The following is a 19802-nucleotide window of genomic DNA, read 5'->3' as shown; positions in this document are numbered from 1 at the left end:
TCGGTGACCTATATGAGAGTGTTGAGATCCTTTGTAAATTTGGTTCAACATTTTGGGATTCACCAGATCGCAGTTCTTAAGGTATTTACAGCTGCACCACCTGTTCTGTACTATTTTTGAGAGTAGTTTACACCCCCCTAAAGTGGCAGATTCTCTGGGAGTGGTGATTACTCCTTTTGGAAAAGGTCATGAGCCATCAGTGTATTACTTTCTGCTTATTCACATTCTTGGGGACGAAGCTTCAATTTCAATCAAGAGATTATGAGAGAAAGATTTAAACTTGGTATTGGAGGAGGGAGTGAGAGCTGGGATTCTAAAAAATGATCTGATCTGCTTCTCAGACAAAATCAACAAGCATCAAATCTCTAATAATAATTCAGTGAAGACTTGGAGAAATTTACATTTTACCTCAATATTTTTATATATATTTATTTACCAAAAAGGTCTTCAGCATGTCACAGAAGGCTACATCTACAATGTGCATTAAGGCAAAGAAATGTGTGATGCAGCGGTTTCCTTCAGAATCAAAGCACATGCTTATCATGTTCTACTAAAAAGAGAGAAGCCCCATTTTGTAATTCTGAAAATTTACTGTGGTAAACCATTTAAACTTTGGTTTCATGTAAAAATAATCAGTAAAAAATTAAGCTGTTATTAACCAGTTACAAATATTTAAAAATAAAATGTTCAATCCTGAACAACTGAAAGCGATTTTGTTCCCATTTTTGGTTACGTTCTGCAAAAAATGTTGTTTGTTTTCAGTTTTGGTTTTCGTTCAGTCCATGCATAAGACTCCAGTGTTTTAATCCATGTCTTCTGAAGTGATCCAATCAGTTTTAGGTGAAAACAGACCAAAATGCAACTCCTTTTTCACTCTACATCGCAATCTCTAGGCACAATCATGATTTTAAGCTCGATAGTGCTTGACGCATGTGCAGAGTGCAAGATGGCGCTAGGAAGTGTAATCGAGCTTGAAATTATGATCATCATGAATCCAGATGTCAAGATTTATAGGGAAAATTGAGTTACATTTTGGTCTGTTCTCACCCAAAATCGATTGGATGACTTCAAAAGACATTGATTAAACCACTGGAGTCTGATGGATTACTCTTATGCTGCATTTATGTGCTTTTTGAAGCTCGAAAGGCCTGGTCACCATTCACTTGCATTGTATGGACTGTAGTATATTTTTATCAAGTTAATCAGGAATAATCAATGAAAACATTGTTGATTTATACCACAGTTATGTCTGAGGGGCAAACATGCAGTTTACTGTATGTAAAGGCCTGTGACGTGATGAATATGTGCTCACATATGTTTGACTATTTGACTGTGTGTGCAGAAACATAAATAGCATTACTTAGGGGGGAGAATTGATCTCTTCCAAAGGACATTCTGTTACTTCTTAATATGGTCAGACCAGAGTCAATGAAGAGCATGATAGATAATGCATGTAAGCCCCACCTTGTTTGAGGAGATGTATGTAAGTAAAACCAAACCAGAGATGCTTCAGTTGTTGTTACTGTGGTTTCACGGTAGGCAACTCGGCTTTATTGTGTGATAATAAAGTCTATTCTTCTGAAATCAAAACCCCAAAGATGCTGAGTGATTTTTCACAAAATTGGCATGAAAAACTACTACAGGACCTACAGAGCTGAAATATTCTTCTAAAAAATATTTGTTTGTGTTCAGCAGAAGAAAGAAAGTCAAACATATCTGGGATGCATGAGGGTGAGCAAATGATGACAGAATTTGTTTAATTTTTGGGTGAACTATCCCTTTAACAACCAAATGAAATTGTGCTTTTGTGTAACTGCAAACAAAACCCCCTCTCTCCACTCTCTTGATTTCATTCAACTTCAGAAGCAAAGTTACTTTAATTTTTTTAAATACCTATGTATGATTTAATATGAACTCTTTTTTTTAACTTTCACTCAAGTATGTTTTTGGTAAGATAATTGGACTTTTAATGGAGTTTCATACTTTCAGTACTTTTCACACCCATGTAAAAAGGGTAAGTATAAAACTTGTGCAACCTTTTATGCTATCACCAAGCAATCACATCCTAGCAACCACATAGCAATACCCTAGAGACCACCCACAGCAGCCTAGCATTGTAGAAGTTTTGCACCAAGCAACAACACTTATTTTTGTCAGTAAATGTACAATATAGTTTAGTTAAACAATCACATTTTCTTCTTCTTGAAAGTTATATAACAGTAAATATGACTCCTTCATTATAATAACCACTGTTGCATTTATTAATATGCCAGATTAGTCAAACACTCAAAGGACATCAAGTCTATGTCAAACCTTCCCTCACCCTCATTTTTTCCATGTATCATTCTAGTTCACTTCTGCCAGCTTGTAATAACAATCACCTGCCACTAGAGAGAGCCAAACAATCCATGACATTCAATAGAAGTTATTTAAACGACGGCGACACTGCGATGCTGCAAGCGTGAAAATACGCCTACAAGTGACATTATTGGCCTCAGTTTTTGATGAGAAAAGAGAAGACGAGTGTGATTGTGAGTGCATTCTTTCTGCTGACGATGACGATGTGTCCAACCTGTGTAAACACAGAGATGCTGCTAGGCAACATCATTCTAGTTATGCCTTAATAAGGCAGTGCTCTCTGTCTATCCCCTCATTCTGTGTTTAGTACTGTGTAGAGCTAGGCCACCTGCTTATGTAATCATTGTCAACACACAGTATGCACTGTAATTTACCTCAATATTTCCTTTCCCTTGGTTTCCAAACATCTAAATAGATAGCACACACATCAGGCATTTAAGGGATAAATATATAATTCTGTCATCATTTTGTCACCCTCATTTCATTCCAAATATGAGATTCTTTTTTTTCCACTGCGAAATAGAAAAGAAGAACTTTTAAAGAATGTTCACACTGCTCTTTTCCATTTAATGAAAGTAGATGGTGACCACAGTTTTCATGCTACAAATATGACAAAAAAGCAACATTAAAGTAGTCCATATGACTTGAGAGCTATTTTATAAGTCTGTAGTCATGTGATGAACCAACAAAATCTCATGACAACTCATAATATTTCAGAGTAGATGGCGAAATCATCTCGTCTCATTCCAAACCCCCATGTTTTCTTTCTTCTTTGGTACACAACAGTGATTTTCCTATTAAATTAATCGTTATGTTTAGGGTTTGGGAGAGGGGTTAAACTTTATGGTTAGGTTCAGTTTTGGGTTGTTGGTTAAAGTTAGGAAAAATCGTGATAAAGTTCTTTGTTTCTTTGTTATTTTTCTCTATGGAAATAGAGTTTTTACTGGTACTGATTATTCAAACAAACTAAAATTTAAGCCGTTATTCACAAAAAATCGTTTCAAATGTAATTTATGGTCACATTTACCTGCTATGTTGCTAGATGTCACAAAACATGCAAAAAGGAATTATGTTTGAAGTCAAATCTGGGTGCGTCGGGATTGAATACGTGCATTCATGAGATCTGAGAGCTTTGGTGGAGAAGATTTTCAGTAAAAAACAACTATTGTATGCTTTAGAAACATTTGTGGTGCTTTTTTGACATTTTTGGATCTGACAGGTCACCATCCACTTTCATTATCTTGAAAGGAGCAGCATGGGCATTCGTAAAAAAAAAAAACATATGGAAGAAAGAAACTCATACAGGTTTGAAACAACATCATGGTGAATAAATAATGACAGAAGGTTCACTTTTGGCTGAACTATCCCTTTAAGTGAAACAGAGTTTAGATTAAATTATGATGGAGTGTTATCTTTAAGTCAGGACGCCAGAGCTGACAGTAGAGAAAGATCAAGACAAACAGTGCCAAAATACTTCACTAATACTTAATGTCCCGTTCAACTCTTTCCACAATTATTTCATTTTTTCCCCTTGTCCCTTCAGAAGACTGTGATGAGGGTCAGGGTGGGAGTGGTCTCATGATGGCTTTGAAAAACGCAGCCATTTTAAAACTCAAGCAGCATCAGAGTGTAGTTAAGACCTGTACACTATCCCACAGTACAGTATTCGAGATCAGACCACAGGACCAGTTCTTCGCCAACATCCACAGTGGTGATAGGTGCAGATAGGTGAGCATCATCTTTCTGTTTCCTATTTTACTTGAATTATTTTTCTTTTTCTTTGGAGAACTTACTTGTTTTTGACAAAGGTTTCTCTAAAACTAGTTGATTTTCCAAATTTCCATCTGCATCGTTCACAATTATTTGTTATTACATAACAGCTATTATACAAAATGCAGTTACGCAAATGCAGACATTATTAGCTATTAGGGTAGTACAGCATTATGAGAACAGAAACAACATTACTCATTCTTCTAACTTAAAACAAACCTACTGTATACTCATTCTACCCAACATATGGTCACATTTACTGGCCTGAAAACATATTTAGACACTTTAGCCACATTTACAAGTGTATGAATGCTATTTCATTAAAGAACAAAATATCAAACCAAGCTTTTCTGAGCCATTTTTCAATTGGGGACTGACTGGTCCAAAGATAGTTTTTAGTGGATATATGAAGTCAGTTGCCCTAAAGTTCACACAGCTGTCCTAGCAGAGTAACCACAGGTGTAGTTTATTCCATTAACTATTGACATGTTCCACTAACATTTTACAAACAGAAAAGGTACAAATACTTTGTCTTATTTTTAGACATTAGACATATTAGACATATCGTTTTATAATTAAAAACCTCACTAATTTACTTTGTGAAATGTCTTGCTTGAAAAAGTGTGCTTTCTTTAAAATAAGTGCCATTGATATGCCATGATATTTGATGTTTGTGATCAAATGCAGTTACATTCATGCATTTATAAGAATGACTTAAGTGTCCAAATACATCAGATCTCTGTGTTTGTGTGGTAAACTAAGAAAGTTCAAGACATAGCTATAAATCCTAGAGCACAGCATGGTTTATATCAGTGCCGACCAACATGGACACTATTAACATTGTGTACTCACAGTCTGGTTTCACATCATTAGAGGGTATGTGTGTGATAAAAACACTAGAAAAAATAACCTAGTCTCATAAAATAAACGTTACTATAAAAATATTTTTGCAAACTGAGTTTTACATTTAACTGCAGTTTTCTGGTGAAATGAACACTAGAGGCACTACAACTGTACATTTTATTTACTTTCACACAAATCCCATTTACACCAACATGATTAGCTTCTGTTCTAGCTCACCTGATAGAGTGTTGACTTTGGATTCGGAGAACCAGCTTCAAGCTCAGCCAAGGATGCTTGAAATGAAAGTGAATTCAAAGTGCCATAGAAGCTGGTTGTTTCAGTAAATGTGCTTTTATGTCTAATTTAAAAAAAAAACAATATTGCTTGATTTAGGTATTTAGTGTAAGGATGTCTGTTTTGTTCACCTTTCATATATTTTTTCAAACTCTTTTTTTTTTTTTAGGTTTAGGCTAAAGTTTTAGGTTAGAGAGGTTTCACTCATTAAAACATCCATCCAATATTCACATTGAAAACCTTGACTGATTACAACATCATTTCGCTCACTTTTGGCGCCCCCTTCTGGACATTTCACTGGGAAACTGCAGCAAAACTGGTAATGAAGCACGTAATTTTGTTTTGCAAAAATTTTACAATTGTACTGTAGATTTCATGAGATCAGGCTAATAAGGGTATTAGTTTCTATTTACAATAAAACCTGATTGTTCAGATGGGGCTCAAACACACAATTTGGCTTGCTGAATGCATACTCTGACCAGTGCTACATAAACCCTTATGTGGTGCTCAAACATCTGACCTACCATATCACAGTGAGGTAATAAGAATGAAGTATGATTCCTAAACACTATAAGATGGGTTCTCACGGTGCGATTTTGGCCACGATTTTGCCGTCTGAGACTAATTTTGAGGATCGTAAAGGATTTCTCTTGTCATAGGACAAAATCTGCAGTCTTTGATCAATTAGTATGACATGTTCACCAATGCCTGATTAATTGCCTTTGCGATTCTTAGTTTCCGATGAATTTCTGGCATTGTCAGGATCTTTGCGTCACAGTCGAGCAGAATGATTTTGATGGTTTTCTGGTTCCAGTCTCCAGAAGAAGCAAAATAAAAACTACCAAATGAGCGATTCAGATGCAGAACAAGAAACATTTTAAGTGATAGTTGGAGTAAAAATGAGTTCAGGCTCAACTTGTGTTGGATGTCATAACACCCTTTATGTCATACACACTCCAGAAGGACACTGTCAAAAGTTGCTCATCACAACTCTGTAAAATCGGCACTATGAAGTCACTTTTTTTTTTATTTGAACATTTTTAAAAATTGAATGAGTTAAACATCATATTGTCCACTAAAAACATATGCAAATGCGAGTGGAGACACAAGAAAACTGAAATATTCCGTTATAAATCATGGAACACATCTGTGTTTAGGAAAAACGTGGATAAGTTGGCCTCAGGGAAAAAAATAAAATGATAAAAAAAGCATGATATGACCCCTTTAAAATATATTTATGAGTCTCAGTCTGCTAAAGTCTCAGAGTTCTGTTTAGTTAGATTCTCTCTCCCACATTTTTTATTCCATAAATGTACTCCCTCGTTCCCACGCACACATGGAGATACACACATCTCCCAACCTGGCTCAAATCAGCACCCCCTGTTCCTCCTTCTATCCCAGCTGTGTCTAAAGATGGAGGGAGAGAGCAGAACACTAGAACCAGGTACTGAAAAGCAACCGGCAAGCATGGGTCCACTGACAGCCCAACAACTGGCAGCTATAGAGGATGAAGAAATCCTCAATAATATGGTAAGTGGTAACTAATGGCACCAATGAAGATAGACACAGATGGAGCATGCTTGTTATCATGGTTTGTCTTCACCATATTTAGGAATATGAGTGTGTGTCTCTATGTTTTATTGCATGTAATAGCTAGATAAGGCTGTGGATTACGAGGAGAGGAAACTGATCCGGGCTGCCATGATAGAACTGCTCAAGAGGAAGAGGGGTGAGGACTTGGTCATTTCCCATATGTCACAACACACACATACAGGCCAAACATGAAGTTTTAGTCTTTCAGGAACTATGTACCAACCATTATGCTGGGTGAATTTTAGAAGCCTTCAGAAACCAAGAAGACGTCTGAGTCATATTGCATCCCAAAATAAATAAAACAAAACAAAAAAATTATTTAGCATTAAGACAATGAAGCCTTTTTAGGACCATTACAAGATTTTTAGTAACACCTTACCATGCAGATCTATTTGTTTACATTATGTATCATCAGGGTTGGGAAGTAACGGAATACATGTAACAGGATTACGTTTTTAAAATACTAAATATTATTAACTCTATTCCACTACAGTTAACATTTTAATAGTTGGTAATCAAAATACAGTTACATTTAAAAATTATTTTGATTACTGAAGAGATTACTTTGCATTTTAATATTTAATATTTTGTTTATTCAGTTGGGAAACATTTATATAAACAAGGAGCGTTTGAACAGTGGTGAAACACTTTATTAAGATATATTACATCCATACAAGCAGGCAGAGAAGTACGTTTGAAGTAAGTTTGGAGTGGCAGAAATTGAAATAAACTTTGTGTACTCATTTAACATGTATTCATTTAGCTTTATGCTAAGCTAAAATGCTATTTCTAGCCATTTTACATGCACTTGCTACCAGGCACGATTATTTTATTTTTCTTATAAAAATCATTATTAAAGATCATTATTGTTTTTTTATCTAGTAAGACCTTTGATATTAGGTCAAAAATCGTAGTCTTTATTGTATTGTTTTTTTGTAAAAAATATCGAAATATCCTTAAAACAAGATAATTTTACTTTATCTTGTTTTAGATGCAACACTGCACAAGATATTTTGGCTTTTTTCAGAGAATGTATTTTTAACATGTGTATTTTGTCTTACTAGCAGATTTATTATAGTCAAAAACAAGTGGAAAAAATCTACCAGTGCTGAAGAAGTAATCCAGATTTAGAATATGTTAATGACCTTGAGTAATCTTGCGGAATACGTTACAAATTACTTTTTACAGCATGTATTCTGTAATCTGTAGTGGAATACATTTTAATAGTAACCACCCCAATCCTGGGTATTATGAACCAATAATGAAAAATCACCATACTACTCTTACAATTTCTGTTAAACATAGATACTGTATGTCGGAAACATTAAGAGTATTAATAGGTAGTATGCCATTCTGGACACGGCCACTGTCTGCAGCGCCTTTCATGTGGAGTTCAAAGTGGCCTGAAGCAAATAATGTAAATTCCATATTGGATTCCAAAGATAGTCACAGCCTGCTGACCTATTAATATTGTGGCATTTTCTCCAAGGTGGCAAGGCAGGCAGTGCCCCCTAAAACATTTGGGTGAGAAAAATAATCAACTGTACATAAATAAAACAGATCAAATATCATAGAAAATGAGCTCAAATCCTGTTTATAACAGGCATATTTCCAAAGAAACACTGTAAAGTTTCTCTCATGTCTACCTTAAGTGCATTGCAATCTCATTGAGCTCCTAAAGCATGGCGTGAATGTGAGCTGAGAACTGCAGAGTACAGGCGAAAAATTACACTTTGCACTGATTTGTTCAATAAGCTGTCAATCATACAATGCAATAGTGCCCACCTTTCATGCTCTCACTCTCACAGCGGGTACCTGCAGATCACTATGAATGGGACGACCTGAAGGAAGTGGAGAGATATTTACAGAGAAAGCAACTAACCGACTCGGACAACTCTACTTTTGGTTACATCCTAATCAAAATTACCTTGAAATGACATTGGCGTGTCAGTGAGCCAGTTTTTAATGAGCACTCACTCTTAAAGATACAGCTCCTTGCCATCATACTTACTATTATACATACACCACAGGAAATAAAGATTAAAGTCATCACAACAAACTTCTACCATCTGTTTGTTAACTTTCCAAGCAAGCATGGAAAACATGCTGTTTTGGTGATGCTTATCAGATTTTTTGTGAAAAACCTCCTCTCCTCTACACTTCCTTTCTCAGAACGGAGAGATCAGGAGCGGGCAGCCCGAATGGAGCACTTGCGTCAGCAGGGCAGCGGAGGCAAGACAGCTGCTGGACTAAAAAGGGACCAGAAACCTGCTAATTGCCCGAGTGCCACGCAGTACAATGCACACCGTGAGTAACCATCGCTCCTGAAGGACTGAACACTATGTACTTTTACTGCGGTTCTGTCTGCAAGGCATTGCAGGGCTCAGCAATAAGGAATTTGTCTAATAGTGGTTCAGATTTTTACTTGCCCTGCCAATATTATAACCCCCCCAGTTATGATCAATGGCTACTTTAGCAACATATTTTTAGGTGTCATTTTTTTTATTTAGAGTTAAAATACTTTCTCTTATCCCAGCTTTAAATTCAGACAACTGTAAGTGAGCCATTCGTACGTAGATACATCATCGTACGACCGACACAACTACATTGATTCAACCAATGGTGTGAGTTGGGGGCGGGACTATATATTTTTTGATCAACAGCAGATGGGGGCGTATTCGGAAAGCTGTTTGAAAACAGTGTTTATATTTCCAATTTTGTTCGGAGGTGCAGAATTTACAAACTTCAGCTTTAAATGTTTTCCTTAATTTTTTTTTAAACTTTATTGTAACTCCATGACGACTATACATTTATTAACACACAAATGGTGTGACATACTGTGTGAAACACTGTTCCCCTTCTGTCGCTCTCTCCACGTTGTGTCAGACACGTTGGCTCACTTGAGCGCCGATATCCACCTCTGATCTATGAAAAAAGGCCAATGAGAAGTTGGCGGCCGGTATTTGCATGTCCCGCCCCCGGACATACGGGTATTTAAGCGGCGCAAATACGGAAGTTCATTCAGAAAATTTCAGCAGAGTTCCTGACATTCCTCTGCTGCATGCTGTTGGATTCTACGGCGCACAACAGCGGCTTTCTCCTGTTTGCACAGCTGTGCATTCCTGCCCCTGGGCGCTTCGACAGTGCAGATTAAAAAACTCTCTCTAGAGTGCTCTCCGCTTCAGACGGCCACAGGCGTTGTCTCGTGTGTCTGGGTAGCGATCACACTGAGGCTGCGTTTGTGGATGGTTCATGTTCTCACTGCGAGAACATGACCATGACAACGTTGCGGTCGCGGCTTGCTTACAACCATAAGCAAGCCACTCCAGCCGCCCCCCGCATTGCTCCTTCTTCCCACGGGATTGAGGACGATGCGGTTGGTGATGGAAGCGATTTGGGGATGGCAGCGGGTGCAGCTTTTTCATTTGCCGCACCCCCCAACAGGGCTGCAGTACCCAAATTCTCAATAAAAGAGCTATTTCCTTTGTCTCTGGTCACATGGCCCGCAAATGCCGTTCTCACGGCACTCTGCTTTCAGGCCTCAACAGTCCCAGCTTCCCGAACGCGGTGTCCCCGCCCTCAGCCCCACGACTGTTCCCCGGCCGGCCGGTTCAGACGAGTCCAGAGGACGCCAGCAGACCTCCTCCTCAGTCACGAACCCGCCCCCTGCCGGGTGCATGGAGCAAGGTAAGGGCTTTGAGATTATTCTCAGCACCAGAGCCTCGGGACGCTACATTGCCTCCCGACGCCGCGTTACCTGTTCCGCACCGCTGCGAAGCCCCGCTGGGTACATCCAAAATACTCGTCCCCTTGGTGCCCCTAGCAAGGAGCTTAGAGGCGTGGCTTTCACTGCCCAGCCCGTCACGCTGGCTGCACCGGACCATTCGACACAGTTACGCAATTCAATTTGCCAGGCTCCGCCCCCCTTCGTGGGCGTTCATTTTTCCGCAGTGCGCGAGAAGAAATCGCCTCCCTTTTAGCCAAGGACGCGATAGAGCCTGTCCCCCCAACCGAAATGAAGAAGGGTGTCTACAGCCCTTACTTCGTTGTACCCAAGAAAGGCGGCGGCTTACGACCGATCTTGGACCTGCGAGTTTTCAATCGGACCTTGTCCAAAACTCCCGTTCAAAATGCTCACCCAGAAACAAATTCTATCTGGCGTCCGGCATCTAGATTGGTTCGCAGCGGTAGACCTGAAGGACGCGTACTTCCACGTCTCGATTCGCCCTTGACATCGACCCTTCCTACGCTTCGCGTTCGACGGCCAGGCGTATCAGTACAAAGTCCTCCCCTTCGGCCTGTCTCTGTCCCCTCGCGTCTTCACGAAAGTCGCAGAGGCAGCTCTTGCCCAGCTCCGAGGAGCCGGCATACGCATACTCAATTACCTCGACGACTGGCTCATCCTGGCCCCCTCGCGAGAGTTACTATGTGCGCACAGAGACCAGGTGCTCAGGCACCTCAGCCATCTGGGGCTTCAGGTCAACTGGGAAAAGAGCAAGCTCACCCCGGTCCAGAGCATCTCTTTTCTCGGTTTGGAGTTAGACTCAGTCTAAATGATAGCACGTCTCTCCAACAAGCGTGCTCAGTCAGTGCTGAAATGCCTTGCTTCCTTCAAGCCAGGTGCCGTGGTCCCTCTAAAACGATTCCAACAGCTCCTGGGGCATATGGCATCCTCCGCGGTGGCCGCACCGCTGGGGTTGATGCATATGAGACCACTTCAGCACTGGCTCCAGACTCGAGTCCCGAGACGAGATACACACAACGTGAAAGTTACCACTGCCTGCCACCAAACCTTCAAACCCTGGCCAGACCTCTGCTTTCTACGGGCAGGAGTACCCTTGCAGCAGGTGTCCTGATGCGTTCTGGTTACAACCGATGCCTCCAAATTGGGTTGGGGCGCCGTGTGCAACAGGCACGCAGCCGCAGGCCGGTGGAACCAAGGCCCGCTGCATTGGCACATCAACTGCCTAGAGCTGCTGGCTGTTTTCCTTGCCCTGAGGAAGTTTCTCCTGTTAACTCGGGGCAAGCACGTCCTAGTCAGGACAGACAGCATCACGGTCGTAGCCTACATAAATTGCCAAGGTGGAGTACGCTCCCTCCACATGTCACAGCTCGCCCGTCGTCTCCTCCTTTGGAGTCAGCAGCGACTCAAGTCACTGCGCGCCACTCACATCCCCGGCAACCTCAATGTGATAGCGGACGCGCTGTCAAGACAAAGCTTGCCCGACGGAGAGTGGAGGCTCCACTCCCAGTCGGTCCAGCTGATTTGGGACCGGTTCGGCAAGGCCCAGGTAGACCTGTTTGCCTCCCAAGAAACCTCCCACTGCCGGCTCTGGTATGCCCAGACAGAGGCTCCCCTCGGGGCAGATGCTTTGGCACACAGCTGGCCCACGGGGCTGCGCAAGTACGCATTTCCCCCAGTGAGCCTTCTTGCACAGGTGCTATGCAAGGTCAGGGAGGACGAAGAGCAGGTCATTCTGGTGGCCCCCTACTGGCCCACCCGGACTTGGTTCTCGGACCTCACGCTCCTCACGACAGCCCCTCCCTGGCGAATTCCCCTGAGGAAGGACCTTCTTTCTCAGGGACGGAGCATGCTCTGGCACCCGCACCCAGACCTCTGGAACCTCCACGTCTGGCCCCTGGACGGGATTCGGAAGATCTAGCCGGCCTACCACCGACCATCATAGATACTATCAACCAAGCCAGAGCCCCCTCAACCAGGCATCTTTACGCCCTAAAGTGGCGTCTGTTCGCGAACTGGTGTTCTTCCCGAGCTGAAGACCCACAGAAGTGTGCGGTTAGGTCAGTGCTTCAGTCTTCAGGAGAGGCTGGAGAGGAGGCTGTCCCCCTCCACCCTCAAGGTGTATGTTGCCGCCATCGCGGCTCACCACGACACGATAGACGGCAAGTCTCTTGGTAAGCACGACTTAATTGTCAGGTTCCTCAAAGGTGCCCGGAGGCTAACTCCCTCCCGGCCTAACCTATCCCCCTCCTGGGATCTCTCGATCGTCCTCACGGGCCTCTGGAGACCCCCCTTCGAGCCGCTAGATTCAGCTGGACTCAGGGCCCTCTTTCTCAAGACCGCTGATCGCGCTCGCCTCCATCAAGAGGGTCGGGGACCTGCAAGCGTTCTCTGTTAGCGACACTTGCCTGGAGTTCGGTCCGGCAGACACATACGTGATCCTAAGACCGCGACCAAGCTATGTTCCCAAGGTTCCTACCACACCCTTCAGAGATCAGGTAGTGAACCTGCAAGCGCTGCCCCGGGAGGAGGCAGACCGAGCCCTTTCGTTGCTGTGTCCAGTACGTGCTTTGCGTATATATCTGGACCGCACACAGAGCACTAGACGCTCTGAGCAGCTCTTTGTCTGCCTCGAGGGATAGCTGTCTCCAAACAGAGGCTTGCCCACTGGGTTGTTGATGCCATTTCATTGGCTTATCACACCCAGGCCGTGCCCCCCCCTTGCGGGTCCGAGCTCACTCCACCAGGGGTGTTGCGTCCTCGTGGGCACTGGCCAGGGGCACCTCCCTAGCAGACATCTGCAGAGCAGCGGGCTGGGCAACACCTAACACTTTTTCGAGATTCTACAATCTCCGAGTTGAGTCAGTATCGTCCCGTGTTTTCTCAGGTCCGAGCCCGTAGAACTCGGTAACACGCTGACGATCTGACCGGGTGAATCGCGTGCGCCTAGCGCCCTTTCCCTCAACCGAGGTAAAATAGTGCGCTTCCGTTCCCAGGAGATCCCATCTTCGGGTCGCTGGTTGATTCCTCCCTAGCCCTTGTGGGTCTGCAGTTCAGCAGAGGAACTCGCCGCCCCAAGCCACTACGGGTACCCAATCTACCCTGTACCGGAATAGGCGCTCTCCAGGTAAGGCCTCCTGTTCGGACTCCCCCTGTGTATAATTCCGTGGTACTGTCCCCTCACGAGCAGACTCCCATGTCTCCCTTAGGCAGTTACAGCTGCCTCGGTCGCCATGCTGTACGCTATCCCCCCTCTACGAGGTTGGATCTACCACCGCACCAACTTTTCCACATAGGTCCTAACAGGCCATGTGAGGTATCTGCCACTCTTTGCCTCCCCTGCGGGGTAGGTGTGGCCTCCGCAGGGTCTTCTCCCCCTGAAAGAAGGGCTAAGACCCCCTTCCCTCAATGCGTGTAAGGGCCCCGGCCATAGTTGCTCTATGCGAGAAACATAGAGAGAAAAGAGGCCCAGCCAGGCTGGCCCATTCCCAGGTTGGCGGCCATCACCTTGTTCCCCCCCTCCAGGGTAACGAAAAGGATTCTGATGGCTTGAATGGGGCACTGGGGAAAGGTACGTGCAGTCTGATACAGCTGGTCGTCCTGCACGTAAGAATACCTGCTTGCTCCTGTATCAGCAGTTCACGTACACGGCTCAGCGCATGGTACTTTTATAAGTGGACCCCTAGTGTGGCTTCTCTGACACAATGTGGAGAGAGCGACAGAAGGGGAATGTCTAGGTTACGTATGTAACCTCCGTTCCCCGCCACGTCGCTGAGCCGAGCCACTGTTGTGGCCGGACCATTTCCGGCTCCTCAGAAAAATCCTGAATGAACTCCCGTATTTGCACCGCTTAAATACCCGTATGTCCGGGGGCAGGACATGCAAATACCGGCTGCCAACTTCTCATTGGCCTTTTTTCATAGATCAGAGGTGGATATCGGCACTCAAGAGAGAGACCCCTAGTGTCGCTTCTCTGACACAACGTCTCGTTCCCTCCATCAGGGAACGGAGGTTACATACGTAACCTAGATGATTTGTTCATCATTTTAAAACCATCCTAACGATGCTTCCAAACGATCATTTTAGCAATTTCAAAAATCCTCATCTGTCATCCAGCTTGATAACGTTACCACGGTGACTTATTAAACTCATGCAATTTGCATCAACAATGTTCAATATATGACAGAAATACAAATGTTTTAAAGGTATAGATCTTCCAAAAATGACAATTCTCTCATCATTTACTCATTACCTTATGTTGTTCCAAACAAGTACAAACTTCTTCGGTGGAATACAAAAGGAGATGTTGGGCAGAATGTCATAGATGTCTCGGTCACCTTTCACTCGCACTGTATGGAAAAAAGAGCAGTGCCGACATTCGTCAAAATTCTTCTCTTGGTTTCCGCAGAAGAACGTCATACGGGTTTGGAACAACATGTGGGTCAGTAAATAACTAAATAATTGTCACTTTTGGGTGAACTAACCTTTTAAATACATCATAATTTTTTAACATAACCTACGTAGTGACAACGCAGCACTCCCCCGATAGGGCAACTGACAGTTTTATCAACTACCGGTAGCTTGAACCTCTCTCATAATGGCCTCCATCTATCAGGCCATTTTTTGATAAACTCTCCTTTCACATTTTCTGTGCAGAGACAGCTCAGGCAAAAACGTTTTCACGACCAACCTCTAGTTTGTCTCCGAAAACTGTGGGCAGGTGAGTCATTCTGAGTAGCCTGACAGGACGATAGAGGTCTGAAAGCAACAGTAGTCAATGTCGTTCCATTTTCTTTTCTTCTAAAGCCCGGCTCAAACCCACTTGTCCAGGGTTAAAGTGCAGCGTGGCTCCGCAGCCGGTGGCCCGAACACCAAAGATGTCAAACAGATGCTGCTGGACTGGTGCCGGGCCAAGACTGAACCATATGAGGTGGGCCGGGAGAGACAGAGGGGAGAATACGTTAATTGCTCAGGCAAATGGAACTGAGTTTTGTTATTGTGGCACTATCTATATTAAGAGTAATTTACGTAGAAAGAAAGTGTTTTGTTGGAATAAACTAAAAGAAAATATTGTATAGATTGTATAGATTACAGGTAGCTACTGAAAATAATTCAGGTTTTTGTGCTGAAATACTGTATGCAAAAGTGGTTCTGTTAAGGGGATTTACACAAAAATTTGATATAAAATTACAAATCAAACTCTACTGTTCCACAGTTTCACTAGTTCACTTGTTTCTGTGTGCAGGGTGTGAAAATCCACAATTTCTCTTCTAGCTGGGCAGACGGTCTGGCATTCTGTGCCCTGGTTCACAGGTTCTTCCCAGAGGGCTTTGAATATGGCACCCTCGACCCTTATGACCGCAGGGCCAACTTTGAGAAGGCATTCAAGACTGCCGAGTAAGACTTCAGGCCACATAGTGCATCCACCTATGGCTGATTCATACAAAGAAATATCTGTTATATTTTACCCCAAAATTAAAAGAAAAAGAAATGTAAAAAAGACATTTTGTTTTGCATATTGCAAATGAAGCCTAATTTTAGGAGCATTGATGATTTAAAATATGATTTTTGTTGGGTTTAGTTCATGTCTATTACTTTGAGGCTCTCAATATGCTAGTGTACTGTAAAATCATTTTAGCAGATATTCGCAAGGAAAATAATTACCTAAAATATGAATGACTTATCTTCCACTCAGGGCATAAACAAGTTTTTGTCCAATAAAATGCTCCCTAAAATGACAATTGTCCTATTGGGTGGCAAATTCTGTTAGGAAATAACTGTTTCCTATGAGAAACAAAGGCATCTCACAGAGAACTTAATGGCCTGAAAAGCTGAATCCTCCATTTGGCCGCAATCAAATCTTTGTATTATTTTGTCTTACTAGAGACATTTGTACACAAAAAAAGCATGTTTGATTAAATCTATTAATTCCAAAAATTGGAACCATAATTTAGGCTTCATTTTCTTCTTGCAAAATGTATTTTCTTATTTTAGTCCTGTGGTTTAGGTATGTGAAATGTGACCTGGACATTTTTCAGTTTTCATGAGATTCACCCATATACCATGAATTTGTGCATTGAGAAAATCACAGTGAACATTAATGATGATTTATGTGTGTATGTGTAGGAGACTAGCTGATTGCACTCCCCTCCTGGACGTTGATGACCTAATGCAAATGCGAGAGCCCGATTGGAAGTGTGTGTACACGTACATCCAGGAGTTCTACCGCTGCCTTGTAGAAAAAGGCCTTGTCAAGACCAAAACAAAGACACCATAAGTGCATATATTTGTGCACATTTTCACTGACCAAATAACTATAACAGGCACATAACATGGTGCACATGTGACCCAACCAAGGGCGTAGATTTGGCTTGAAATTTGGCTTGGGGGGGGGGTAACACAAAATATATGTAATATAACAACTTACATCAACACAGTGAAGCAAATGAACAGGGGTACTTCAACTAAATGGCGCACTAATCAGAATATGCGTAATTTGCGTTGCGTAACTTGTGTTGTGAATACACCATAAGAAACACACTACACGCAATATCCTTTCACAGAAAATGAATATGTTTCTAAAGCAGGAAGAATTCAGAGTAAAGTAGGAAAACTTCTAAAAAGTAGCTAATTCTTCAGTCTATTCAATATAATTTTAGAAGCTCAGTTTTTTCACAACAAGGACAGTAGGCAACGAATAGTTATATGTTTGATACATTATTAAATTAGAAAATGTTTATGGATTTTTTCCCTAAATGTTTGAATAATTGATTAAAGTTTGGTTTGTTACAGTTTGACACACTTTTTTGTCCATTTTGCACATCGTCATCAACTAAAGGTTTTATTTTCGTTGACTAAACTTTTATGTAATTTTCGTCAGACTAAAATGGACTAAAACTATTGAATATGAAATTTTTAAAGGACATTTTCGTCAAAAGACTAAAACTATGACTAAAACAAAAAACTGTGAAAAATAACACTGTGGGTGGGGGTTACCCCAGCCCCCCACACCCGGAATCTACGTCCCTGGACCCAACAGATAAGACTCTTCATTAGAAACTGCTGTGTTACAATTTTTTTTCCATCTAAATTCGAACCCAATGTGTTGAATTCCAAACAAGAATTCCATCCAGCGAAAGTTTATGCCCCGAAAAACACCTGCGTTGTGCCTTTGATGTCACACCCCTTTGATTTGTGGCTAGTGAGATTTATACTGTACCACATTTGCAAAGAAATAAGTGAAAGAACACAATGTTTGACTCAGTACTGTTAGGCTTAGGTTTAGGGGTTGGGTTAGGAGGATATTAAAGGAATGTTCCAGGTTCAATACAAGTTCAGCTCAGTCGACAGGCTTTGTGGTATAATGTTGATTACCACAAAAATGTATTTCGACTCATCCCTCTGTTGTTTAAAAGTGCTCTAAGCTATTTTTTTTATGGAAAGGTATGCAAAGAAATGTCATACTCCCTGAAAGATATCACTGAAATGAGTGTCATGAGATATCTCACTGGTCTCTGTGGCAACTATAGACTCAGTAAACAGCAAACAAAAGGTTATCTGCGGGCTCTGACTCTTTCTTCCTGTCAATAATGTTTTGCTTTCTCATAGTATTGTAGTTGCAGCGAATTATTGAGGCATAATGACATTTTTATGCCACGTTTTTCATACCAATTGTCAGTTGAGTTGTCAGTTGTTTGACAACCGTGGGATGACAGTCTTCTGCTCGGTGTCGGTCTCTACGGATTTTTCATGTGCGGGGTGTGGCTAATTCAGCGGCTTCTCTAGTGGATATTCCAGAATGGCAAAATTGCTTACAGCAAGTCAAGTCAAGTCAAGTGGTTTTTATTGTCGTTCAACCATATACAGTTAGTACAGTACACTGCGAAACGAGACAACGTTCCTCCAGGACCATGGTGCTACATAAAACAACATAGGACAAACCCAGAACCACATGAGACTACACAGACTAAATAAGACCTACACATTTCTACATAAAGTGCACATGCAAATGTGTGCAAGAAGTATGGGATAGTACAATAATTACTAAAAAGGAACAGGACAATAGGCACAGTAAGAGACAGTGCAGTGCCGACCAGTCCACATTTCTAATCTGAGCAGTGCAAAAAGATGACACTTTCTAAAAATGATAAATGTAAACATAACTGTGGCAGCGGGGGCGTGGTCAAGCACCCGTCCGGGAGAGAAAAGCGGTAAGGGTGCTCACACCTGAGCTAAATTATGTCTAACTCCTGTCTCTAATTGCAGTAGCTTGAGGGGCGTGGCATAAAAAGCAGCAGCAACAGAGCCCAGGGGAGAGCCCGACATGAAGGCCAAGAAGCTAGTGTGTTGTAGTAGTGTGTGAATTAGTGTGTGAATTAAAAACAACCTTTCCTGAATCCTGTTGCTGTTTCCGTCCCTTCCTCAGTGGAAACTCGTTACACTGGTGCCGAAACCCGGAACTGGCAGGAACAGTGGTCCAAAGCTATGGAACAGAGTCGCCCCATAGAGTCCTCCCAGCTGGCGGAAGTCCTCCAGTCCCTCGCTACGCTCCATCAGGGCCACCAACAGTCTCTGCTTGAGCTCCGACAGGACCAGGATCGTCGGTTCTTTGAGATCATGCGGGCTCAAGCAGAGACTGTTATTAAATATATTATTATGTAATATATTTCTCATAGTATTGTAGTTGCAGCGAATTATTGAGGCATAATGACATTTTTATGCCACGTTTTTCATACCAATTGTCAGTTGAGTTGTCAGTTGTTTGACAACCGTGGGATGACAGTCTTCTGCTCGGTGTCGGTCTCTACGGATTTTTCATGTGCGGGGTGTTGCTAATTCAGCGGCTTCTCTAGTGGATATTCCAGAATGGCAAAATTGCTTACAGCAAGTCAAGTCAAGTCAAGTGGTTTTTATTGTCGTTCAACCATATACAGTTAGTACAGTACACTGCGAAACGAGACAACGTTCCTCCAGGTGTGTGAATTAAAAACAACCTTTCCTGAATCCTGTTGCTGTTTCCGTCCCTTCCTCAGTGGAAACTCGTTACACTGGTGCCGAAACCCGGAACTGGCAGGAACAGTGGTCCAAAGCTATGGAACAGAGTCGCCCCATAGAGTCCTCCCAGCTGGCGGAAGTCCTCCAGTCCCTCGCTACGCTCCATCAGGGCCACCAACAGTCTCTGCTTGAGCTCCGACAGGACCAG

The 19802-nt window shown here is 42.4% G+C and overlaps 1 protein-coding gene across 2 annotated transcripts; it reads left to right on the top strand.

Moving 5' to 3' along the window:
- The first annotated feature begins 3990 nt into the window (after positions 1-3990).
- Positions 3991-18215, top strand: LOC127636833 (smoothelin-like). 2 transcript variants are annotated; one of them, XM_052117592.1, is made up of 8 exons: positions 3991-4086; positions 6667-6795; positions 6919-6994; positions 9031-9165; positions 15257-15320; positions 15431-15530; positions 15846-15997; positions 16727-18215. In XM_052117592.1, the coding sequence occupies exons 2-8, from the start codon at positions 6679-6681 to the stop codon at positions 16875-16877; spliced, it is 795 nt and encodes a 264-aa protein (XP_051973552.1). In that variant the 5' UTR covers positions 3991-4086; positions 6667-6678; the 3' UTR covers positions 16878-18215. The 2 variants fall into 2 exon arrangements, with proteins under 2 accessions (XP_051973552.1, XP_051973551.1); XM_052117591.1 differs by having other exon boundaries at positions 15407-15530; positions 16727-18173.
- The last annotated feature ends 1587 nt before the right edge of the window (positions 18216-19802 follow it).

Source organism: Xyrauchen texanus, chromosome 44 (genome assembly GCF_025860055.1).
Source record: "Xyrauchen texanus isolate HMW12.3.18 chromosome 44, RBS_HiC_50CHRs, whole genome shotgun sequence".
Classification (NCBI taxonomy): domain Eukaryota; kingdom Metazoa; phylum Chordata; class Actinopteri; order Cypriniformes; family Catostomidae; genus Xyrauchen; species Xyrauchen texanus.
The sequence above is the reverse complement of the archived record's forward strand: the minus strand, read 5'-3'. Positions and strand labels throughout refer to the sequence as shown.

Coding starts and splice junctions, on each gene's coding strand:
- LOC127636833 (XM_052117591.1), top strand. CDS start 6,679: ATGGAGGGAGAGAGCAGAACACTAGAACCAGGTACTGAAAAGCAACCG. Junction 9,166..15,256: donor CACGCAGTACAATGCACACC/GTGAGTAACCAT, acceptor TTTTCTGTGCAG/AGACAGCTCAGGCAAAAACG. Junction 15,321..15,406: donor TCTCCGAAAACTGTGGGCAG/GTGAGTCATTCT, acceptor TTTCTTCTAAAG/CCCGGCTCAAACCCACTTGT.